At 41.2% G+C, this 24,849-nt stretch overlaps 4 protein-coding genes across 6 annotated transcripts; all 4 read right to left on the bottom strand.

Moving 5' to 3' along the window:
• Positions 1-171: 171 nt before the first annotated feature.
• On the bottom strand, positions 172-5,123 carry LOC112574869 (uncharacterized oxidoreductase YajO-like). Its single transcript, XM_025256190.1, has 9 exons — positions 5,098-5,123; positions 3,801-3,958; positions 3,347-3,492; positions 3,050-3,203; positions 2,672-2,845; positions 2,106-2,203; positions 1,330-1,502; positions 980-1,119; positions 172-755 (listed from the first exon to the last, which is right to left on the bottom strand). Exons 2-9 carry the CDS (start codon positions 3,912-3,914, stop codon positions 645-647), a joined length of 1,110 nt encoding a protein of 369 aa, XP_025111975.1. The 5' UTR covers positions 3,915-3,958; positions 5,098-5,123; the 3' UTR covers positions 172-644.
• Positions 5,124-6,722: 1,599 nt separating this feature from the next.
• LOC112574868 (uncharacterized oxidoreductase YajO-like) lies at positions 6,723-10,493 on the bottom strand. The gene is made up of 9 exons (XM_025256189.1): positions 10,361-10,493; positions 9,549-9,667; positions 9,076-9,221; positions 8,732-8,885; positions 8,342-8,515; positions 7,978-8,075; positions 7,490-7,662; positions 7,210-7,349; positions 6,723-7,050 (listed from the first exon to the last, which is right to left on the bottom strand). The coding sequence occupies exons 2-9, from the start codon at positions 9,660-9,662 to the stop codon at positions 6,940-6,942; spliced, it is 1,110 nt and encodes a 369-aa protein (XP_025111974.1). The 5' UTR covers positions 9,663-9,667; positions 10,361-10,493; the 3' UTR covers positions 6,723-6,939.
• A 1,950-nt stretch (positions 10,494-12,443) lies between these two features.
• On the bottom strand, positions 12,444-17,483 carry LOC112574867 (uncharacterized oxidoreductase YajO-like). 2 transcript variants are annotated; one of them, XM_025256186.1, is made up of 9 exons: positions 17,329-17,483; positions 15,450-15,618; positions 14,973-15,118; positions 14,639-14,792; positions 14,308-14,481; positions 13,751-13,848; positions 13,274-13,446; positions 12,948-13,087; positions 12,444-12,784 (listed from the first exon to the last, which is right to left on the bottom strand). In XM_025256186.1, exons 2-9 carry the CDS (start codon positions 15,561-15,563, stop codon positions 12,668-12,670), a joined length of 1,116 nt encoding a protein of 371 aa, XP_025111971.1. In that variant the 5' UTR covers positions 15,564-15,618; positions 17,329-17,483; the 3' UTR covers positions 12,444-12,667. The 2 variants fall into 2 exon arrangements, with proteins under 2 accessions (XP_025111971.1, XP_025111973.1); XM_025256188.1 differs by having other exon boundaries at positions 12,444-12,778.
• Positions 17,484-18,246: 763 nt separating this feature from the next.
• LOC112574864 (uncharacterized oxidoreductase YajO-like) lies at positions 18,247-23,986 on the bottom strand. 2 transcript variants are annotated; one of them, XM_025256181.1, is made up of 9 exons: positions 23,866-23,986; positions 22,260-22,411; positions 21,817-21,962; positions 21,478-21,631; positions 20,893-21,066; positions 20,369-20,466; positions 19,755-19,927; positions 19,435-19,574; positions 18,247-18,977 (listed from the first exon to the last, which is right to left on the bottom strand). In XM_025256181.1, exons 1-9 carry the CDS (start codon positions 23,969-23,971, stop codon positions 18,867-18,869), a joined length of 1,254 nt encoding a protein of 417 aa, XP_025111966.1. In that variant the 5' UTR covers positions 23,972-23,986; the 3' UTR covers positions 18,247-18,866. The 2 variants fall into 2 exon arrangements, with proteins under 2 accessions (XP_025111966.1, XP_025111967.1); XM_025256182.1 differs by having other exon boundaries at positions 22,260-22,395; positions 23,866-23,963.
• Between the last annotated feature and the right edge of the window lie 863 nt (positions 23,987-24,849).

The following is a 24,849-nucleotide window of genomic DNA, read 5'->3' as shown; positions in this document are numbered from 1 at the left end:
TTTCGTGTGAAGCTATGTTGCCATGAGCAACTATTTATATGTGGAATATAAATGACAGGTATAAATATATACGTACAGATACAACTCGAAAAACGATATGTTCGATGACTAATCAAACTCATTCCGACCAGTTAGAAACTTAAATATTGATTTATTCTATCATTTTGGGAGTATCTGGACTTAAGTCTAAAGAAATAAGTATCGTCAGGGTGCGTTTACACATTTCTGACATTTGATGTATACTGGAAAGAAACTAAACATCCATTTAATGGAAAGAGGAAGAGGAAGTGAGTGTTCGATAAAGTAGAGACTTGAAAGAGAAATGAGAGAAGAGACGATCGTGTAATTTATTTACATGTTGTATTTCAAAATATATTGGAGCCCAATCAACAAAAATCTCCCTACAACAAAGCAAGACGCCAGGTGAGAGGTCCTCGTGACTTGTGGAAAGAAAATGAACTGTAGACAGTCTTTGCATCGTCGTTTTCAGGAAAATCACCAAATATAAATTTAGTGTAATCACAATCATCACAAAAGTAATCGACAGCAAATTTAATTTAACAAAACTGTATGTATTAGTGTAATAATAACTGACAGAGGCTAGCAACAAACCACATGTTGCAACGTATGAGACATCTGACTATTCAGAGGTTACACGGAGGGTTGAAGGGGTTGACCCGATCCCCCATGAACATGTCGGCCATGCTGTAGGGGTAGGGCTTGTCGGGCTGCGACACCTTGTCCAGCTCTGTCATCTGAAACATGAACACACACTTAGACATGTGAACATTGCAATGACTACAACTGTAGAGTCTGGACCTTTCATCTCAATGCACCAAGATCGCATACAGTACATGGTCAGGTACAGACAGGTGTAGCCTCTGTTAGAAGTCGTAAAGGTAAAAGAAAAGTGAAACTGTGAGGAATGACTGATGTCTCCACTACTTTCACTGCTAAAGTCTGTTACAGGATGACGTACCTCTTCCGGTGTCAGTGTCCAGCCGTTGGCGGCGCCCATGTTGTCATCCAGCTGTTGTAGGGTGCGCGCGCCGATGATGACGGAAGCCACGATGTCCTTCTGCAGAAGCCAGCGAATGGCCACCTGGGCCTGAGTCTTACCTGACCGACAGCAAGGTCACAGGTCATGTCAGGTTGTAAAAAGGTTAGATTAGTTTTAAGCTGGAGACATGTCAATAATAATTTGCAAATAAAGCAAAAAATATTTTAATTTCGCCAGAAATCCTCTTCATGAAGACTTTAGACAACTGAGTCTGAAATGGGCTGACATTGACACTTTGATAACTTTACAGGTTACAAGGAAATGCTTACCGTGGTTCTGTGCGATGCTTTTGGAGACATCTAGAATGTTCCAGACCTGCTTCTTGTCTCGCAGTTTGTTCCAGTTTGGCGCTGGTTCTGCGTTAAGGTCTTTCTGGACGGCTATGGCCAAACGACCGGCCTCAGGGGGCTTATCTTGGCTGACCTTACCGGCCAACAGTCCTCTGTCAAAAACATATCCTCTCTTGTTACTTATTGTTTGAAACGAGACAAAGGAGCCCTATAATGTGACGACTAGCCTGTCACAGACTAGTTATCTTATTTAAACGCGTTTCTCTGTCACAGAAGAAAAGAGGGTGTAGAGTAAAGAATAATTAATTATCTTAGCCTTTAATAATTTTTTCACAAACACAGTGCTTTTACGTTTCATTAACAAAATGTTCGACGCCAGTCAAGCTGAAAATATTTTTTTAGTGCCTAAGATGCTAAAACGAAGCGCAGTCATTAGTCTGCAGAAAAAAATGCTTTAATACCTTTAGGTGAGTAACACATGTTCTTGTCTATTCATTAAGTCCAGCAAATAATCGAAGGATTTTCTTAACGAGACATTGCCATAACAACATGCTTCATTCGCTCTAAGTCCAGGGATGAGAGGTTTTAATTTTTTTCTTCTAAACAACAGGTGACAAGAGGAATATTAAAGCCTTGTTCTTGCATTGAGCATTCGACATTCGAGGTTTATTATCTTGCAATGACTTTAGTTAATCCATTTTTATTTTGTCAATGATTATTGCCGACAAAAGAAAAATTTTAAGCGAGAAGGTCACCCGTTGAGTGGACTCCATGGCAACACTCCGAGACCGTTGCCCTTGCACACCTGGAAGGCCTCCCACTCAGAAGCTCGCTCCTTGAGACTGTAGTGTTGCTGTGGATCAAGTATCATCACATTGATTCTTCATAATATAGTAAGCAAACGATCTACATTTTATTATAAGTTTGATTAATCCACTCTTCAGCATGAGGCTTATTCAAACTAAACCAAGATATATATATATATAGGACATCATGATTTATCGGATGAATATCAATATTTTATCATTTCTTGCTAGTCTCTTCTTTATAAAATTTTGAAATTATTTAAATCGTGGTTCGCTTGCAGCTTACTAATCCATTAATAAATCAGATAAGTTTAAACTTAATGAGGGCAAATAAACAGTAATTGAATAATTTTTCTCTAACGACAAAACACGTGACAATTAATCTCATACAAAATTTAGTGAACATCATTACAAAACAACGGTTAATAAGTTTGTTGAACAAAACCGGCATGATAGATCGTCAGACACGTATTAACCTCAGACTCAGGTGTGTAAGTTGTGCTGACAACTCTCACCTGCAGAGCGACGACAGGTTCCAGTCCCAGCTTTTCCTGCACCTGAATCCACTTCTGTAGCTGCCACCCCGACAGGTTGCTGGCCCCCAGGTAGCGCACCTTGCCACACCTCACCAGGTCGTCTAAAGTCCGCAACGTCTCCTCCATGGGCACGGCGTTGTCCCACAGGTGAGTCTGTCATGGCGACCAGTGTTAGTAGTGACTGTAATTCTCTCCCTTGCATACCGGTGAGTTCTTTTGGTACAGTGAGTAATTAGGCAAAGGTAGAAATTATACAGGTAAATGAAGCGACCAGGTAAGAAGAGACATTAATTAGGAGTATATGCCAAGCGAAAATCCGTTGTAAAGGTGGGAAGAGCGAAGTACATGACCTCACACCTGGTAAAGGTCGATGAAGTCTGTCTGTAGACGGCCCAGACTCTCCTCCACGGCACGTGTGATGTGTCGGCGGCTGAGTCCCACCTCGTTGGGGTCGGAGGGGTCCACTGGAAAACCAACCTTGGTGGCGATGACAAACATCTCCCGGTCATGTCTGCAACGGCAAGTAATGGTCTGTTTACAATGTAACACTATACTGCTTGCTGTAACATTAGTTAACAGTTACATTACATCATATATTCGCGTCCATTCATTTCTTCTGTATAATTTATATTTCGTTAGATGTTTCTTACTCACTTTTGAAGCCAATTTCCCACGATCGTCTCAGACATCCTAGGACCATACACATCCGCCGTGTCTACAAAGTTCCCTCCCCAGGTCGAGAACCTGTCCATTAGTCTGTAAGACTCTTCCTCGTCTATGTTTCCTTGAAATGGGCTGTACTTTGGCAGAAAAAGTTAAAAAATATATCATCGGTCGAACGGACTTTTTATTTTTCATATCTTTAGACATGATAAATTCTTAATATAAAACACAGTAAATTTAGTATCAGGGATGTTGCTGCTCATGACAACTAGTTAAGGTCACATTTAATTGTCTCCTTATTGTGACTTCTGACATTGGAACTCATATCGTGATTGCAGGTTCATTCTAACTTCCTCAGTCTATTTGCTTTTCTTGTTCTACTTCTCTCTTTCTTGATATTTGAATATCCTGAAGCAGAAAACCACTAATGTCAGTGATTACTCACAACTGATTTTCCAAAGGTCAATGCCCCGAGGCAGATATTGGAGACCTTTAACCCCGTCTTGCCCAGGAACACCACTGGACACTTGGACGTCTCGGGAATCTTGCTGTCAGACATCTTGTTTGTTTGTTGACAAAAGAACCTCGGCAGACGTGTGTACTCTGCGCACAGATCATTAAATAAATAAAGTAATTAATTGCTTTTACGTGTAGAAAAATGCACCATGGCATTTAAAGCATTTTAATTTACAAGTAGAAAAACTTACCTTGAAGTAAAACTCACTGCCCACATCTTAGCATTTACTGATGTGCACTTCTCACGGAGGGCAAGGCGGGAATTCAGAAATGTAGCCAAGTGTGACAGGGGCTTTAGCTGAAATTTTGTTTTTACATGTCCTAGCGACGCTTTGGCAGTATGTAAATGTGACCAGCGATCACTAACTAGATGTCATAAAAATTCGCCTGGGCTGCTAATATTAAAAATTGTCATTGTTGTAAAAAAAAAAAAAAAAAGAAAAAAGAAAAAAAATGACGTGGGGACAACGTTCGCGCTGCATGTTTGCATAAAGCAGAGACATGTATATACAGATCTTTGGACAAAGTGGATTCGCTGGCATTTGTAGTCATTGCATTAGGAACTAGCTTCATCTCAGTGTCGAAGAGAACATTTAGCAACAGCAATGTGTATTCTGATCTTCTTTTTAACGGAGGACTGCATCTTTCTTCTTTGAGTTTAGCTCATGCAGACGACACTAATATTAGAAATACTTTCGTCAATTCCTGTGTTCTCGAGATAAGTAGATGCGATCAAAACAAACAAACAAACAAACAAAGAAACCCATTAATGTATCATTTCATTACCTATTTGTCTGAAAATACTAACCCAATATGGGTTTGTGATACATTGTACTCTATTTGTAGCGATTCTGGCTGAGCTCTCGTGTTGCCCTTTAACAGCTTTTAGCCTCTATGCAATGATTGTGGAAAGTTTGATAACAACAACTGCACCTGTGACTGGTGTGATAAGCTAACAGCTTCTGTTAACATTTTGCTCGTCCTGACTGAATTGTGTCACATCTTACACACAGTGTGTTAGTGACTGGTGAACCTGTTGACAAGTTATTGCCTTACAAACACCAACAGCCTCATACCTCCCTGTGCCCCAGTATCGCCGGTGTCCTGTAAACCTACATTAGACCATTCCACGAAGCTAATCACGAAAATGCTTAAAAACACGAAAAAGTTTTGATAACCTGTTATCCACAGGCTGTGCAAGTGAATGTTTGTGCCGCACCACACACCTGTCGAGAAAAGGCAGCTCACGAGGTCTTCCCGTCGAGTGCTCAGTGGGTCAAACCTCAAACCACTCAACCGTATCCGACTGCGCCTGTGTTGGATGTATTTTTACCAGTCCGTCTGTCATGTGATAATGTTAATGGGAGGTAACAATCTCCCCAAATAGGGTCTAAGGGGGCTTGTTGACAAGCCTGAAGTCCCTTACGCAAGACAGGGGTACGTGTGTGCCACCCTGGAGATGTTATGGGGTAGAAGCTCACGTGTTATACGGGGACACAGCATCATGATGCCTAGGAAGAGAGGGACACCTCAGCAGCTCCCACATCTCTCAGGTTGACTGGGAGTGGGGGCAAGTCACCTGTACACTTTAGCGGACATTTTGTTTTTAACATGTCAAACGCGACACTGTCAGAGTATGTACATGTTACCACAATTACAGAATTGCAAGTAGCCAGCACTCACTACATGTCATAACTAAACCCATGGACTGCGAGTGTAATTAAAGGACAAACCGAATGCAACATTTTTTTATGATCTGGAAAAGTTATTTATAAAAAAAAAAAAAACAAGTCGCAACCTATGAGTTCAAAATTCTGCTTTTATCAACAATAATTCCGGTGACTCCAGTCTGCGCTAGACTACTATAGACATTTCTGTATTAAATGGGCGAGTGTGAGTTAGGTTTCAAGTTGTTGTTGTTGATAAAATACACATTTTAAATGTTTGTCTGATGAACTCCTTCAACTCTTTTTTAGCTGTTTGGATAACGGACACCAATGGCGCCCGCACACTGCCACGTGTTAGAGACGATGTGTTTGTGACTGTGAACAACGCCTACAGGAACATCGTAACAGTTTATGTAGCATCCTGAGTATGGAATCTTGGTGTAAACTGCGCATGCTCAGTGCTGTGCGGACATGTTGGTAGTGATCCATAAGAAGATTGAAAGAGCAACGGGACCTTGTTGTTTATTGTACCGCTATGTTCTCGTAAAGTGAACTGAATGTTCTTGTACAGTGCATGCAGGCTGTGACCTACATTTGGAATCTGCGGTGTCTGACCTTAATTTGTCTCTGGGGTCATGGGTCAATGAGATGTTTTAAAAATGTGTGTGTGTGATGGTGGGGGCGGAGTTTTGAGTGCTTTGCTCAATAACTCTGATAAATAAAATATAAAATATATATCATAGTTTGTCAGGTTATGTGTTTCTACATTTTCCTTTATGATATATTTGATACAGTTTTATTTGTGTCAGTAATTCTCCCTGTCATCGTTAGCTTTGATTAAACAGTTATACGAACTGAAATATCAACCTATCAAGGTAAAGCGCTATGGAAAGGACAAATATATCGTTGAGTATGAGTTAAACAGAATAAAATTAAATATTCAAATATTGCTCCAAATATTTTCTAAACGTTACAAATATTCTCTCTACAAGAAACGTCCAGTATCTCTCTCTCTCTCTCACACACACACACACACACACACAGATATTTTTGGTGCTCATTAGTCCGGACCTAAAATACAACTTTATCTCTTCAACTGGAGACTGAACCTAATTCACACAAACTGCACCATTGATTGACTAAGCAGTGACCACCTTGTTCGTCTGTACAACATAAAGCTTATGTTTATTTCGTTTTTAATAGTATACTACAAAACGAAACGTTTTCGATTTCCAGCAGATTAGGTTTATTTTTTGGTTTGTTTTTTTTTTATCCGTATTTCGTCTCCAACAAAATTCTGTATAACATAACAATCTTCTCTAACAATCTGCTCCTGCCAAAGGTTTGACAAGCGTTGGTTACAAACAACATGTTCATAGGATTTCATGATCGTTTAGCTTATTAGATGGTCAGTGGAGGGTTGAAGGGGTTGACCCGATCCCCCATGAACATGTCGGCCATGCTGTAGGGGTAGGGCTTGTCGGGCTGCGACACCTTGTCCAGCTCTGCCATCTGAAACATGAACACATCTTTGGTTATGCAAGTCTGGAACTATCATACGAGTGCACCCAAAACACATTCAAGATGCACACTCAACAGTCTCGTAAAAGAGAAAAAAAAGCAGCCGTCATCACTGTAATCTGTGCACCTGTCCGTTACATGATGACGTACCTCTTCCGGTGTCAGTGTCCAGCCGTTGGCGGCGCCCATGTTGTCATCCAGCTGCTGTACAGTGCGCGCGCCGATGATGACAGAAGCCACAATGTCCTTCTGCAGAAGCCAGCGAATGGCCACCTGGGCCTGAGTCTTACCTGAGGGACAGAAAGGTCACAGGTCATATCAGGTAGTGAAGAGATAAAGAAAGGTGTCAATAAAATGTACAAGAAAATCTGGTCATGTAATAAGACTATAGTGACAGCTTGACCAGGTCAAGTTACAAGGATTGTCTCACCTTTGGTCTCGGCGATGCGTTTGGAGACATCCAGAATGTTCCAGATCTGCTCCTTGTCTTTCAGTTGGTTCCAGTTCGGCGCCGCGGCGGTATTAAAGTTTTTCTGGACGGCGTCAGCCATGCGCCCGGTGTCAGGGGGCTTGTCTCGGCTGACCTTACCAGCCAACACTCCTCTAGTAAGGTGAGAATGTGAAATGTTTTACCTGATAACTCTCCCTTCTAACACAGTTTAACTCGTCAAGGCTAGCCTGTCACAGACTATTCATTGTATTTATTAACTGTCGCAAAAAACATGTGTCCATACATAAATAATTAATAATTTCCTGAGCGTTTAATACATGTCTGAAAAATACATTCTCTGTATGCTTAAGTTCGGTTGTAAATATATTGTTTGATGAAACAAACATAATGGTATATAATGTACATGACCTGTCAAACTCCAAAATAAAAATTAATTTGGTGAGATGTTAAGACGGAACGGAGCTTACCCGCTGAGTGGACTCCATGGCAACACCCCGAGACCGTTGCCCTTGCACACCTGGAAGGCCTCCCACTCAGAAGCCCGCTCCTTGAGACTGTAGTGTTGCTGTGGATAAAGTTCTTCAAGCATTATCTCAAGGATTATTAACATGATAGCAAGCTACCTTAGTATCTTATATCTTATGCATTATACACAATTTAGCATCAAGATGATTGGCACTAAAGTAATTTACTTAGAATATATCGTTTTATCTGATAAATGTGCATTTTGCTGGTATCTGGGATGAGGGAATTAACTCTCTGACAGATCACCAGACATGTGCATCAGTTAACGTCACACGCAGGTGTGTAAGTTGTGCTGACGACTCTCACCTGCAGAGCGACGACAGGTTCCAGTCCCAGCTTTTCCTGCACCTGAATCCACTTCTGTAGCTGCCACCCCGACAGGTTGCAGGCCCCCAGGTAGCGCACCTTGCCACACCTCACCAGGTCGTTCAAGGTGCGTAAGGTCTCCTCCAGGGGCACGGCGTTGTCCCACAGGTGAGTCTGTCATTGCGACCAGTGTCAGTAGTGAGTGTTTTCTCTCCCTCGCATAGTATTTAGTCATTTGATACAACGAGTGGATAAAAAAGACAAAGTAACTAGGGTAAAGTGACCAGCTAGGAAGAGCCATTAATTAGCAGTGTATGCGTATTAAGGATGTTACATGTCAAAACAAAATCCGTTGTAAAGGTGGGAAGAGCGAAGTACATGACCTCACACCTGGTAAAGGTCGATGAAGTCTGTCTGTAGACGGCCCAGACTCTCCTCCACGGCACGTGTGATGTGTCGGCGGCTGAGTCCAACATTGTTGGGGTCGGAGGGGTCTGTGGAGAAACGAACCTTGGTGGCGATGACAATCCTCTCCCTCTCCTGTCTGTAAATGTACATAATACTAAAGTGTTTGTTACATTTTACTGTTTTGTCTGTGGTGCTACTTAACACAATCTTGTTTGCTGCACTACATTGTCCGACACTGGCTTTTATTCACTTATTTTGGAGACTTTTTACCTCCCACCTGCTATGTCTTTAGACAATTTATATTTCTTCAGATGTTGTTTACTCACTTTTGAAGCCAGGTTCCCACGATCGTCTCAGAGAACTTTGGGCCGTACACATCCGCCGTGTCTAGAAAGTTCCCTCCCCAGGCTGCGAACCTGTCCATTAGTCGGTGAGACTCTTCTTCGTCTATGTTTCCGTCTAGTCTTCCAGACTTTGGAACAAACAAAGTGTGAAAACTGTGTCAGTTGAAATAACTTATTTTTAATGGAGATATAAATGATAGGAATTTCAACAGATATTAAAAAATACCAAATAGAAAAACGAATCAGTGAAATTTCTACTTATTATTACTAAATGTCGAGTTGATGTGACCATTGACATTTGAGTTGTATGGTGACCCCATCTTTATTCCCACTTCTAAAGTCTGCTTGCTTACTGCTTTCTTACTTTTTCTCTATCTCTTCCTCGATACCTGAAATGCACTTACCCAAATACCTCAAAGTTAAAAGAAAAACCACTTTGGTCAACGATTACTCACAACTGATTTTCCAAAGGTCATTGCCCCGAGGCAGATGTTGGAGACCTTTAACCCCGTCTTGCCCAGGAACATCAACGGACATTTCGATGCCTCGGGAATGGTGTTGTCAGACATCTTAACTGTTTTAATTTATAAACAGAAAAGCGGACTTTCAAGTAATGAATTGATGTGCCGCCTACTCAGGTTGCATTTACTGATGTACACTTCGTACAGAAAGCGAAAGGTAAGAATTGAGAAATGTAGCTATGTGTGACAGGGGCTTTAGTTGGCAGTTAGATGTAGATAAGGCGTAAACAGTAGATAAGCGTTAGAAATTTGTAACAAGCACAAATTAGCTAAATGTCATAAATTTACAGCTACATTGCAAACAATTAAATGGTCGTCCTTGCAAAACAAATTTTGATGAATTTGTGATGGCAAGGAAGCCGTAGCTGGCTAACTCCGAAGTGAGTGAGTAGTGATCAACTCTGATGACCAACGTGACCCCTTCAGGTAGCCAGTGACAGCATGGGGACAATGTTCAGACGATCATGCACCGATGTCACAGTCGTGGGCCTCAACAGCCTGAGAGCCTCGGTGATACAAAGTTTCACAGACGACGACTGTGACGAGGTTAGATAAGCTGACGACGTTTAGCAAAGTCATCGTGTGCTGACTGAAACTTCAACTATCACACAGTGTGTTAGAGGCTGGCGAGACTATGTTAACAAGTGAGTGTATTGCAAACACATCAACACATTATCGCCAGCTCACATTAGACGGAGCGAACCCTGAAAATGTCGAAAGAAAGAAAATGTCGAAGTGTTCTTTACCTTCTGTAAGTGAGACCCGCAGTCTGCTCCCCACACAACTGCCAAGCAAGCAGACGATAAAATGCTTGTGTCGGGTGCCGGCAGTTCTCAAATCGTGTTGTACACCCAATGTCACGTGGTACAACCGTTATCAGTGTCCTCTTCCAGTGCAGGTGTACTCATGTGCTTGCCTCAGTACATCCATTACTGGCAAAGGTGGAAATATATGAACCGTACTGTATCCTGTTTCAGGGGAGAATTTTCTGTGGTTTTACTTGCTTACAGACTCTTTCAGCATGCAGTTACTGTTACACGGTACTACATTTTGTGTGTCAGTGCGAGAAGGATAGAATGTGTTTGAGATGATTTAACATGAAATAATTTGACTATTTCGTAAAAGAAAAATTTATAAAGAAATTTGTCAGAAAAAGGAATATAAATTAGACTTTCGATGGTTTTTATTCTTGATTCTCCAAAAAGACATAATTTGAAAGTAAATGGTTGTTACATTTTTGACACTTATGATATTAATGTTTCTAATGGTGAGCGAAAGAAGGGGGGGGGGAAGGTATGTGGCGAGGAAGGAGGTGTATCTGATGATGACAGAGATAGAGAGAAGAAAGGATTGAGTATGCAGAGTTGGAATTAGTGGCAGTGGAAATAGAAGATATGTTAAGGATGTGGGTGGAGTGTTTAACTTGCACCAAGTATTAAAAGTAACCCTCCCAGGTTAAGGGGTGACCGCCATATAATTTGGAAAGAAATAGATGAAGTGTAGAACCAATTACAAATTACTGTATAGTGCTTCAAGCGCTTACAGCACGCTCCTTAATGAAGGTGTGTATAGGGCATATAAATCATGCTTTATTATTATTATATTATTATTATTATTATTATTATTATTATTATTATTATTATTATTATTATTATTACATGCTACATACGTAAATGCGATAAACACTTACTATCTATCTATTCCTCTTCGTGCATCAGGTTGCACACAAGGCCTCAACCAGAGTCCGCCACCGATGTCGATCGGCTGAAACCCGCTCTAGGTGACCCCATGTCCAGCCCTTTCCCTTCATCTCCCTTTCCACTGTTCTTCTCCAAGTTTCCTTAAAAACACTTACACACCCCATTTAACTCTTCGCCTATTGGCTTACTTGTGAAAACTCTGAACGGAAAAGAACAACAAAGAAAACCTTTTGTTACCTGTGACCCCCGAGACATTCAACTAAAAGACATTCACCCTGGGTGAGCAGCAATGTGGGTCGGTAGGTCAAGGGCAATGACCCGACGGTGTGTGGGTGTAGAACTCGCCACCTACCTTCTCTATTGTACCCGTTTAATGTCCTCTTACTGTGCACGCTGGTGGTTCAGGTCGTGTACTTCATTTTCAATCACATGTGGCTCTGACCTTTAGCTTTCTTCTCGAATAGTTTGTATCCATTATAAGTCCAGTCCTTCTTGTATTGTTTCCACATTTAGAACTTTTATAGTGAGCAATAGTTTGTTGATCTGGTATAAACATTTTGACTTCTTTCTGTCCAGGGGACGTGGATGAATGAATCGGGTTCTTGTAACATTTTTGCAACATACAGATTGATTGAAGATGCGGAATTGTGTTTGAAGCTTTGAACCGTCACAATCCTAAGTTCAAATATATAAAGTGTAGTAACATTCATATAGACGGTGTCTCACCCTCGTCGTCCTACTGTAATACAGATCGTCTGATGAACCTTCTGTATAGCTCCACCCTCAACCATTACAGTTTTCCCTAAAACACACCGTGGGGTGGGCATTCGGCTGGTACGTCCCACGCTCCTCACGTCCGGGATTTTAGGATGATTTGTGGACTACATTCGCCAACTTTAAATTAAGATAAGAAATAAATCAAGTACTCGAATTTGCGCAGTCGATTTATATTGTCACTACTTACAACAATCTGCTTATAGCTCGGTCCAGTGTCGAGGTTTTTAAACCTTTTCATGACAAGCTCATCGCCTACATGCGAAAGGCACGCGCTGAAGAGATATTTTAGCTTTATTTATTTGTCGGTAGTCTACGATTAGAGGCATACTCTTTGATGTTAGAAACAAAAATCTTTTTGATTTCCAAAAGACAAGGTTTATTTATGTTCTCCCTTATCGGTGTCCCCCCAGAAGTTTTGATCCTTGCAATCTACTGACAAAGGTTAAAGAATGTTTTACTAACATCAATCAGCAAGTTTCTTCACGGGTAGAAATTTAGATACATGGCACTGTTGGAAGATTACTAAGTTTGGTTACATTGTCACATATTTGTAGAAGTTCATAAAAGTTCAGTTAATCAGATGGTCAGTGGAGGGTTGAAGGGGTTGACCCGATCCCCCATGAACATGTCGGCCATGCTGTAGGGGTAGGGCTTGTCGGGCTGCGACACCTTGTCCAGCTCTGCCATCTGAAACTTGAACACATCTTTGGTTATGCAAGTCTGGAACTGTCATCTTAATGAACCAAACAAAACATAAATACAGATGTAGACTCTTCAGTCTCGTAAAAGGAAACAAATGAAATCGCCAGCAATGACTGATGTCTCCACTACACCTGTCTGTTACATGATGACGTACCTCTTCCGGTGTCAGTGTCCAGCCGTTGGCGGCGCCCATGTTGTCATCCAGCTGTTGTAGGGTGCGCGCGCCGATGATGACGGAAGCCACGATGTCCTTCTGCAGAAGCCAGCGAATGGCCACCTGGGCCTGAGTCTTACCTGAGGGGCAGAAAGGTCACAGGTCACAGGTGTTAAACAAGAGATGTGGCAGTAAAAATGTACACGCAAGCTGAAATTTAAAATTTTTCCATAAACATTTTTAGCAGAGATGTTCGCAAATCTGAAAGACTATAAAATGAAACCAAAGTGACAACTTCGTAAGGTCAAAATACAAGAGACTGTTACCTTTGGTCTCGGCAATGCGTTTGGAGACATCCAGAATGTTCCAGATCTGCTCCTTGTCTTTCAGTTTGTTCCAGTTCGGCGCCGCGTCGATGTCGAAGTTTTTCTGGACGGCATCGGCCAATCGCCCGGCCTCAGGCGGCTTGTCTCGACTGACCTTACCGGCCAATACACCTCTGTCAAAGATTGTTAAATATTTTATCTGCCTTCTCTTTCTTGCAACAAACTGTTGACCTTGTCAAGACTATCTGGTCTTAGACTGTTTATTGCATGGTCAAACTTTTTCTGCCACAGCAAGCACGTGTGTAGTGATACAAAATTTGATAATTTGGTTAGTTTCCAATAAACCTGTGACAAAAAACAGATCCTTAATGTTTAGAGACGGGTATAAGACAGCGTTTAAATTAGTTGAAGAAAGGACAAGTCAAGCTTAATACTACGTTTATAGATACTAAGGTATTAAAATAAAATGGTGCTAACCCGCTGAGTGGACTCCATGGCAACACCCCCAGACCGTTGCCCTTGCACACCTGGAAGGCCTCCCACTCAGACGCCCGCTCCTTGAGACTGTAGTGTTGCTGTGAATCAGTCATTCAAGCATCATCAAGTCAATTTTGCAGATCATAGCAAAAGAAATATGAACATAATATAATAGGGTTTATCCACATATCAGCATGAGTAGGATTCACGCTAAAGTAATTTACATAGGATGTAATACTTTTCTTATCACTGTAAATATTTCAGAGTAATTGACTAGCATCTTCCTCAACAGAACATTTTTACCATTTGGATCGTAATTTATTTACAGCCTTACTTGTTCGATCTGGTCAACGAGTTAACAGTTATTCATTAATGCTCCTTACTGATAAGTGGAGTAAAGTTTAGCTCTCCAGAAAAATGAGAGACCATGATTACAAAACATTGGTCACGATGAACAAACAGAATGTTGTGTGGGTACTAAACCTATGACAGATCGTCAGACACGTGCATCAGTCAGCGTCAGACGCAGGTGTGTATGTTGTGCTGACGACTCTCACCTGCAGAGCGACGACAGGTTCCAGTCCCAGCTTTTCCTGCACCTGAATCCACTTCTGTAGCTGCCACCCCGACAGGTTGCAGGCCCCCAGGTAGCGCACCTTGCCACACCTCACCAGGTCGTTCAAGGTGCGTAAGGTCTCCTCCAGGGGCACGGCGATGTCCCACAGGTGAGTCTGTCATGGCGACCAGTGTCAGTAGTGAATGATTTCTCTCCCTTGGATACCGATCAGTTACTTCAGTACAAAGAGTAATTAAAGGTAATAACTAGTTAGGTCAATGAAGTGACCTGATGTTGTAAAGGTGGGAAGAGCGAACTACATGACCTCACACCTGGTAAAGGTCGATGAAGTCTGTCTGTAGACGGCCCAGACTCTCCTCCACGGCACGTGTGATGTGTCGGCGGCTGAGTCCCACCTTGTTGGGGTCGGAGGGGTCGATGGAAAAACGAACCTTGGTGGCGATGACAATCCTCTCCCTCTCCTGTCTGTAACGGTCCATAATATTATCATGTCAATAATTTTACACAACAGTGTTTGGTTTGTAATGTTGCTTCATAAAACGTATTTGGTACACTGCATTCTCTGACATTAGCTGCCATATTATAGTCCTCCCACCATGTCATGACTTTGTAAAATTTATATTTCTTTACACGTTTCCTGCTCACTTTTGAAGCCAGGTTCCCACAATGGTCTCAGACAACTTGGGGCCGTACATGTCCGCCGTGTCAATAAAGTTCCCTCCCCAGGCCGCGAACCTGTCCATCAGTCCATGGGACTCTTCTTCGCTCAGATTTCCTCGGATTAGTCCGCGCTTTAGAAGCAAAGGGAGAAAATAGCTTTAGACTACTTTTTATTGACATATTGATGATAACAAATTATATTAATATTAACAGTAAATCAAATATAAAAAAAATAAAATTTACTGTCAGTGATACTGCTGCTTAAAATTACTGTTCCATTAAAATTAATTTGTGTGTCCCGGTATTGTGACCTTTGACATTCGAACTTTATGTCGACTCCAACTTAGTTTCTCCGTTTGCCTGTTTTTTTCTTTCCTACGTCCCACTTCTCTCTCTCTCTCTCTCAATTCCTGTAATGTATGTATTTTAATATCTTAACATAAAAGAACAACGAGTACTCACAACTGGTGTTCCAAAGGTCATTGCCCCGAGGCAGATATTGGAGACCTTTAACCCCGTCTTGCCCAGGAACACCAGCGGACATTTGGATGTCTCGGGAATCGTGCTGTCAGACATCTTGTTTGTTTGTTGACAAGAGAACTTTGGCAAGGGTATGTTTCTGTTCTAAGTACTGAGCATTAAGCAAACCAAGTAATTAATTACCTTTACATATCGTAGAATGTTCTATATCAATTATTGTTTTCATTCACACCTGGAGTAGCTGACTTTGAAGTAATACACCGACCCACATGTTGCATTTTCTGATGTGCAGGAAGCGACAGGAAGAAATTCAGTATGTAGCCGAGTGTAGCAGGGACTTAAGCAGTCATTTAGTTTTTACATGCCTAGAAGTATGTAAATAATAAATAATTAACACTGGGTAAAAGTTTCTATTGGTACAGTTTCGTCACGAGCCAGCTTTTACTTGATGACATAATGTTGTGACTAGACTCAAATATGATTCAATTTTCATGGTTGTAAATATACAAAACAAAACAAATAAAAACAAAACAGAACAAAACAAAACAGAACAAAAAGAACAAGTTGGTAGTTGTCTGAATTGTTTGATCCAAAAGTGGCCGAAGTGACCCGCTCATACCCGGAGGATATTTTTCAAACATTTTTGCACCGCCATGACATCCACGACCTGTAACAGAATGCAGTCAGTCGGCCACGAAGTTGCGAAGTTTGTAGCCACAAGGACTGTGACTGGGTCTGATAAGGTATCGCCTCTTGGTAACAGTTTCACCGTGACCTGAGTGAACTGCGACACCCTACACACAGTGTGTCAGAAAGACTGTGTTACAAACTGACTAACGCGACATTGTTGCCAGTGTCCTTAAACTCCAGATTAGAATTAACTCTGAAAATGTTTAAAAAATAATCTCGATTATCTGTTAAACACAAGGCCGTGCAACTGCCACCAGCGAATATTTGGGATACACTACACAACTTCTGAACTCCGCCTGGATACACCGGGGGTAGCCTGCTGGTCCCAACCCCGGATGAAGGAGGGGAGGACGTGGGGCTAGCATCCCCCACCTGTAAAACACTCTGCTACTGGTCTGTAGTTGCGGCTCTATGCCACACTGGGGATGAAGAGGAGCAAGAAAGAAAAATAGACAACTGTTGACAAACACAGTCGATAAACTGTGTTCCTCCGATGTGTCCCGGCAGTGACACGGACAGAGGACATGAGACTGTACGATTGTTATCATCGGTATCTCACAGTTCTGTTGAAGTTCGTGCACTTTTATATAATAGTAGCAATAAATGTGTGATTGATATCGCGCATCCTCATGCTTGTACGGAGCGCTCTCTTAGGTCTCGAGATACGTTGTCTTGACATTAAACAAACCTAAAGCTTAATAATAATAATAATATGGACATTAAAGAGCTAAAACCTTCACAAACACAAGAAAATGATTTTATCATTGAAGGAAATGTACTGGTCTGATTTTTACAATAAGATATAAGCAACAGGAGACCCAGAAGTACTAAGGACTCCTTGATAATGACCGCTGTATATTTCAGGAAGAAGATGCAGAGGAAATGTATTTAGAGATTTCTTGTATTTGTCTACTTGTTTCTCTGTAGGACACAGGTCCACGTCATGTAAATACTTACACGTCACACTGGACGACAGGATGATGACACATGCATTACACTTACTAAACGGTGTATTACAGACAAATAAACTGTGTCATACACATCACACACTGCTACAGACATACTACAGATAAAAACATGTCCCACCCTTACACTTCAACTCTTCAGCTACACCGACTTACCCGTAAACAATCTGAAATAGAAAAAACACGAAACCAAACATTGCTGTTACCTGTGATCCTCAAGACGGTTGAGATGTTAGAGGAACTGACCCTGGCTTCTGAGAAATCAGAGACAAAGACAATGACAATTGTTTAGTGAATGCTAGTGTTCAGTCTCCAGTTTTATAGACTGCACCTCCATGTTATCTGTTGTACCCTTATAATGTCCTCTTACAGTGCGCTGAATGTTCTCATATCAGGCATGCTGGTGCAGGCCAACTGTTTCCTATATTTTGTTTCATAGTTTAATCTGACCTTAGTGGGAGTAGGTGGTAACCATTCTGAAGCCTGTCCTACACCTATTATTGCCACCTATGCAATCGTTGACCCTATAAACATTTTGTCTCTGGGGTCGTGATTGTAACGTGTGTGTCATCGCCCACAGGTTGGAAATAATTTCTTGTACAATTTTCCTCAACTTGAAGATAACTAGGAGTAAACTGTCCTACTGTATTTATCCAAAGGGAATAAAATAGCTGACACATTTAATACTCACGAAGTCCAGTGATTAAAGAGTGAATGATAACACGACAAGAAGAGAAGTTTTTTCAGGTACAGGCATTGTCTCTCCATGCATGTTTTTTCTCTCCCTGTGCGTGTGCATGCACAGTGTGTGTGTGTGGTGATAGAAAAATCGAAATTACATTATGTCATGCGTGTTTTTTAAAAAAAAAAAAAGTAGGCTAATATATATATCTAAAGACTAACATGCATGTCATACAGTCAGGTAGGGTTAGTTTGTGTGTTAGCTTGTCGGAGAAAAGACTATGAGGTTGCTGTTCCACTATCTCATTTTTTTATTTATCTATTTTAGTTCTTTACTACTGAGAAAACTTGAAACCTTCAGGAATTATTAAAAAATTGTGTAATTGTTAAAACATTCTCACGTCAAGCTGCCAGCCTTTACATAAACTGCAAACACGTATACAGAGACTGCCTTGATGATTACAAAATGTTTCTTTATTCAAATTTGGGATACAGGACAGACCTAGGACACAGGTTTATCGCCTTTCTTACGAGGCCAGACTCACCTGGTGCTAGAGTTTTCTAACATATTGGTGTTTATGTATTTTGTCCCTTAGTTGGTCTTCTTGTGAGAATCATAGCAATCCGCTGACTCTGATTGAAGACCATTTTACAAACATCGACCAGCTTCTTATAGAATGAATAAACCAAACATTTTAGACGCATAAACTTTGTTTTCTTGACATATTAAACACACAAAGCACAACAATCAGAAATATGTTGTCACGACCATGCATGATGACAGTCACGTGAGATCAGTGTCGGATAAACGTAGAAAATATAAAGTTTTATTTTGTATTAAATATCATGATTTAAAAGTCCATTTCATTCTGTTAGAATTTACTGCTTATGCCACAAAGTCAAACGTTTCCTGTAGATAAGCTGAAATAGTTCAACACTGTCCATGATCAGAGTCAGTTAAATATTCTTACAACAAACGCAGAAAACTAAGACAAACTGCACTAATTTCACAACAAACAAACGTTGATTACACAGAAACATATTTGTAGAATGTTCAGAAAACTTAGAGGGTCAGTGGAGGGTTGAAGGGGTTGACGCGATCCCCCATGAACATGTCTGCCATACTGTAGGGGTAGGGTTTGTCGGGCTGCGACACCTTGTCCAGCTCTGCCATCTGGACATCCAGCAAGTAAACAAGTTTTAAAAGGGCAGTTGACTTACTCTAGTTCTAAATATATAAAAGTACGGTGCAGCTCACTCACACTCACACACACACGCAAGTTTTAAAATGTAAAAAATACTTTCCATCAGATTGTCCAAGCTACAGAATCTGTGCAAAGCTGATCTTAAGGTCTAGCATTTAGAATAGAACAATATGGACATCATGCTGATTCAAAACTACAAAGGCTACTTACATACTTACAAGAAACAACTGATATAACTGTAGCAGTACTTCCTTGGAACATAGCAAAGATTATTCTGCTACTTCATAGGTAAACACACACTCTCTCTCTCCCCCATACAAATTGTTTTCATGACATTTTCATGCCAGTATCCACACACAGTGGACATGTCAAGCACATGTCACACCTGTACAACACACTACACGTGTAACTCGTGTGCTGACGTACCTCTTCCGGTGTCAGTGCCCACCCGGTTGCGACGGCCATGTTGCTGTCCAGCTGCTGTACAGTGCGCGCGCCGATGATGACAGAAGCGACGATGTCTTTCTGCAGCAGCCAGCGAATGGCCACCTGGGCCTGACTCTTACCTGTGCCACAGCCAGGTAACAGGAGTTAGTAACAAGAGAAAACCAGTCTCGATAGGTGATTTATAAATAGGAATTTGATAGGAAATAGGAGCGTGACCATCACACCCCTATATCCGTGAGACTTACAGGTGTACGGGAGCTACCCGACAAAAGAGCGGTAAACACGTAGGGAAGACTCACCATGCTTGGCTGCGATGCGCTTGGTGACGTCCAGAATGTTCCACAGCTGTTCGTCTGCTTGCAGTTTCTTCCAGTCCGGAGCACCGTCATTGTGCCCACCCGTTTGTGCAGCTTCAGCCAAGCGACCGGTCTCTGGGGGCTTGTCCCGGCTGACCTTACCTGCCAGCAATCCCCTGTCACAGACTCATTGTTTAATATTATTTGCCCTGCTAACCCCACGTTGACATAATAAAATTATATTTTGTATCATCACTCCTATGCACAGATTGTTGCTGTTATACAATCTACTGAAACCCTACTGAAACATTGTTTTACCTGTCCACCTTGCAATCTTCCGGACAACGCGTATTGTTCGTATTTATTTTACTTTTAAAATGCTACTGTTAAAGACAATCATATTTTATAGACTCTAAATAAAAACTAATAAACCAATCATTTTGAATTATACAGGAAGAAGCACATTCTCAATGTCTAATGCGTGTTGAGCTTTGTAAAAGTACACTTTTAGTGGAAAAACAGAGTTAAACCTAAGTCTCTCTATTCAAGGCTTTAGTTTACAAAAGTTAAGGATGGGAACTGGGATTTCTTTCTAACAAAGTGAACAGTGAACTCACCCGCTCAATGGACTCCATGGCAACACTCCCAGACCGTTGCCTTTGCAAACCTGAAAGGCTTCCCACTCGGATGCCCGCTCTTTGAGACTGTAGTGTTGCTGTAAACCATATTCAAACCCATGTCATCCACGATATACCAGAGGAAATATTCCCTGCTACATGGTGATTATCTATTGTGTTATAGATTCAATTATAAAGCATTCAACAGGTATAGATTTTCAAAAGTATGTTGGATGACCAACATTTCAGCTTATTATGCTTTTACCTTTTCCCACACATCTTTATTTTGTTTTGTGTTTCCAATTTTATCAGTGCATTGATTTGTTTCTTTTCTGTATCTGTGGCCGGTTAGTTATCAAATATGCTTTTCCTTTATTGAATCAGTCACAAAAATATCCAAGAATTTGCGTCGAAGGACAATAACCATTACTAACACAGAGATAATGATCATCTAAATGCTGATGAACTTTAACATCACATTAAGTAAGGAACTTTAATGTGAAATAATGTTGAAAAAAACATACCTGAAGGGAGACAACAGGTTCCAGTCCCAGCTTTTCCTGCACCTGAATCCACTTCTGTAGCTGCCACCCCGACAGGTTGCAGGCCCCCAGGTAGCGCACCTTGCCACACCTCACCAGGTCGTTCAAGGTGCGTAAGGTCTCCTCCAGGGGCACGGCGTTGTCCCACAGGTGAGTCTGTCATGGCGACCAGTGTCAGTAGTGACTGTTTTCTCTCCCTCGCATAATATTTAATTTGATACAACAAGTACATAAAAAGACAAAGTAACTACACCGCAGATGAAAATACGTTTTGCAAGAGACAGGTGTTTCATATATGAAACAGGTATTTTATGAAGGAAACCCAGATTTATTTAAAAGACACCAGACACGGGCTTGACAAAGAAGACAGATGATGTGTACAGGAGACACGTGTTTTATACAGCAGACCTATATTTCAAATAGTAAATACTAGTGTCGATTTAAAATACATGTACGTGTTTCATACAGATGACAGACTAAAAAGGATTAATGACCAAGTCATTGGTAAAATCGTGTTCAAGCTGATCAAACACAGCTAGGTGGATGGATGGATAGATGACCTCACACCTGGTAAAGGTCGATGAAGTCTGTCTGTAGACGGCCCAGACTCTCCTCCACGGCACGTGTGATGTGTCGGCGGCTGAGTCCCACCTTGTTGGGGTCGGAGGGGTCGATGGAAAAACGAACCTTGGTGGCGATGACAAACCTCTCCCGATCCTTTCTGTAACATAACACAATATCATTGAAAAAAGTTGTGAAAAAGACACTTTAATAAGTTTTACCTCGATACAAAAAGATGCCGTTTTTATAAACGAAAAAAAAATTGTGTCTGCACTATAATTTGTGATTATCACAGTTTACTAGACATCACTGTTTCATACCTTTTCTCCTTTCTTACAAACTCACTTTTGAAGCCAGTTCCCCACGATTGACTCGGACAACTTGGGGCCATAGAAGTCCGCCGTGTCTATGAAGTAGCCTCCCCAGTCCTCAAAGCGATCTATCAGCTGGCAGGATGTCTCTTCATCAATGTTTCCTTGCAGGAATCCAAACTTTAAGAAGGATACAATGACATGATCACCAGAAAGGGCTAGTGTCAACATCCATGTCGAAATTATGTCTGTGTTGGCATCGTACCATTTGTCAATCATGGATTCATGTCATGTACCAGTAATAATGTCCTGTTACATGTAAGCTTCTTCCTGCAGTTGCTAGTTCACAAAATAAAAATAATTTACCATAACGGCTAACTACACTTTGTTCATTGATTACAAACTTTTAAGATAATAGGAACAACTTCAATGATCATCAACACGCTCCTCAACAACACATATTCAGTTCTCACTTACTGGCGACTTTCCAAAGGTCATCGTCCCCAGACAAAGGTTGGAAACCGTTAGCCCGGTCTTGCCTAGGAACACCGACGAGCATTTTGAAGCTTCAGGGACTGTGCTCGCCATCTTGTTTTCTTGTTGATGATAAGACCTATTCAGAAGGTTTTCTGTGTTCACAGAAAGTAAAAGTTGCCAAGGGTGCTAGACGACTAAACGTTTAGAGTCTGAGAACACAACACCCGATATCACCGTGGAAAGTATCTAGCAACACGGGTATCTGGGTCGGGTAGAGTGACAGCGCCTAGAAGCAATGTCACTCTGCAAGTGTTGCTTAAAGTGTTGTAGCTGGACAAGGTTCAAAGGTCCGTGCCTCCCATGTTTTTCAGACTATTTAACCCGTTGGTGGCTCATGGACCAAAAGTGTATGTTCAATGTATTTTGAATGTATGAACATACTAGATAAGAAAGGGTTCACGATGACAACAAGTGTTTAGGGAACACAGTTCACCGGCAGGTTTTTGCGAAAAAGAGTTATGGAAATTGTGTCGGGTGCGAGTGTGTTAAGCCACCTGTGTCGTGACAGTGACATGTATCGCCTCCTAAACACTAGTCAACCGTACAGTCCTACCTTGCCGTCTATGATCATGACAGACACATAGGCAAGCATACAAAAATACAAGTACATACACATGGCTCGCACACACACACGCACACACGCACACACGCACACTCAGACCAGATGCAAAACTAGAGAAGCGACCGGTAGAACCATACAGTCTGAAGTCATGTTTTGTGATCTCAGACACACACACACCATCGTGGAACGCATTGGATAACCGTCACATTGCCTATGAGTAGTATTTTCTCGAACCAGATGTTGCAGGCATTTATTATAGATTTTATTATCGCAAAATTATTTCAAAGACGCTTCTACAAGTCAAACATCGTATAAAAGTATGTTTAAGATGTCTCTCTTTCTGCATGCCAGATAATATTAACAAATTAATGAAAACGAGGATTATTAGGAAAATATAATAAAGTTTTAGCAAGCGATAACATCATATTTTTTCATTTATCATAGTATCAAGCACATTAAGTATCACCTCCCCTTAACTGCAATGCACATCATACAAAGACTGTAAAAAAAATTTCAAACAATCTCTCTTAGCAAACCACATCAGAAGTCGACCATCTTCCATGTTTTATGAGGACCTAGTACAGTTCCAGCCTTCCCTCCCCCCACAAAACATCGGATAAAATATTAATAAGGTGATAATAAGAATAAATAAAAACTCCAGCTAGTTTCTTGGCCGAGAAACACTGTGCTTATTTGATGTAACTCAGGACATGCACTGTTTGATGTAGCCATCGATATGAATCTACCCACAGCGAGAGAGAAAGAAAGTATTTAACCCCGAAAACTGTCATGCTATAAATAACTCAATGGTGGGTTGAGGTACAACGGCGAAGACAAGTTCATCTGAGCAGTCTGCACCGCCGGATGTTTGAAATGGAAGGTCCGATAGTGGGTTAATAAAAAATAAAATAAAAGCTTTAAAATGAGGGAAGACAATATTTGCCATTGATAATCAAGGCTTTGGAAACAGAAAAGACAACTTACGCCAGCAACTCCCAGCGCCGCAGGTAGAGGATGGCGGTCGTCCTCGATTGACGGTCTGCAAGCAATGGGCGGCTGAACACCTGGCAGTCAAAGGCCCGCTAGCCATTTAACGACAGGTGTGTTTCACTTCGGTGCCTTTCAATGTCCTTCGAGCAGTGTTTACCTTTTACAGTACGGTAGTGTTTTGCTAGAGTACTTTCTGTGTGTTGTTTACAGTGTTCATTGTGTGTGTTGTTTACAGTTTACAATGTTCATTGCGTGTTGGTTGGCATTGGGCTTGATGTACTCCTGGAGAACTTCTGTGTGTTGTTTACTGAGGACATTGTGTGTTGTTTGACAATGTGTGTTGTCTAACAGATTAGTCCGTTTTCTGCTCGAGAACACTTTGTTGTCTCCTTGTTTTCATGCACTCTCTGTGTTGACGAGGAAGGCGCTGGGGGTTGTGTTGGATGATAATCTGTACAGTTACTTATTATTATTATTACTACACTATATTTGTTGTGAAAGCAGTGGACTGTACATCAGAAACTGTATTCTCTGTAAAAGTCTCTGTTTACATCCCAAGCTATCACCTCAACCCTTCAGCTGGAGCTTCGGACCGTCATTAAAGAAATAAATCGACAAGTATTTACACAAAATTTGCATAAGCAACCACAGAGGTATCCACGAGCAACACAAACCCTATAGAAACAGGATGAACAAGTACCTTTAAGGTGCATATCCTGTTTACATAGCCTTGTAGCAGCGAATATATCTTCTCAAAACCTTACAAAATAGCGATGGTTTTCGTATCGGGCAATCTTTTGTGTATTTCGTAATATCTCGTAAACAAAGAGGATTTCCAAAATAAAAAGAAATAAATAAAAAGTAAACTGAGACAGAAAAATAAGAATTGCTCTACCAAGAGATATTTTAAAAAATAATTTATACATATTTTGGGGCGTCTCCTAAAGAACGTCCCTGCTGGCTTTTCATGTGTTTGTA

Source organism: Pomacea canaliculata, linkage group LG11 (assembly GCF_003073045.1).
Source record: "Pomacea canaliculata isolate SZHN2017 linkage group LG11, ASM307304v1, whole genome shotgun sequence".
NCBI lineage: Eukaryota > Metazoa > Mollusca > Gastropoda > Architaenioglossa > Ampullariidae > Pomacea > Pomacea canaliculata.
This window is presented reverse-complemented; position numbering and strand designations above follow the sequence as displayed.

Coding starts and splice junctions, on each gene's coding strand:
- LOC112574868 (XM_025256189.1), bottom strand. CDS start 9,662: ATGTCTGACAACACCATTCCCGAGGCATCGAAATGTCCGTTGATGTTC. Junction 9,222..9,548: donor TGACCTTTGGAAAATCAGTT/GTGAGTAATCGT, acceptor TTTGTTCCAAAG/TCTGGAAGACTAGACGGAAA. Junction 8,516..8,731: donor ACTTCATCGACCTTTACCAG/GTGTGAGGTCAT, acceptor TCGCAATGACAG/ACTCACCTGTGGGACAACGC.
- LOC112574864 (XM_025256181.1), bottom strand. CDS start 23,971: ATGGCTAGCGGGCCTTTGACTGCCAGGTGTTCAGCCGCCCATTGCTTG. Junction 21,632..21,816: donor GTGGGGAACTGGCTTCAAAA/GTGAGTTTGTAA, acceptor GTTATGTTACAG/AAAGGATCGGGAGAGGTTTG. Junction 19,575..19,754: donor GCGCATCGCAGCCAAGCATG/GTGAGTCTTCCC, acceptor GCTGTGGCACAG/GTAAGAGTCAGGCCCAGGTG.
- LOC112574867 (XM_025256186.1), bottom strand. CDS start 15,563: ATGTCTGACAGCACGATTCCCGAGACATCCAAATGTCCGCTGGTGTTC. Junction 14,482..14,638: donor ACTTCATCGACCTTTACCAG/GTGTGAGGTCAT, acceptor TCGCCATGACAG/ACTCACCTGTGGGACATCGC. Junction 13,088..13,273: donor ACGCATTGCCGAGACCAAAG/GTAACAGTCTCT, acceptor TCTGCCCCTCAG/GTAAGACTCAGGCCCAGGTG.
- LOC112574869 (XM_025256190.1), bottom strand. CDS start 3,914: ATGTCTGACAGCAAGATTCCCGAGACGTCCAAGTGTCCAGTGGTGTTC. Junction 3,493..3,800: donor TGACCTTTGGAAAATCAGTT/GTGAGTAATCAC, acceptor TTTCTGCCAAAG/TACAGCCCATTTCAAGGAAA. Junction 2,204..2,671: donor AACCTGTCGTCGCTCTGCAG/GTGAGAGTTGTC, acceptor CTTGATCCACAG/CAACACTACAGTCTCAAGGA.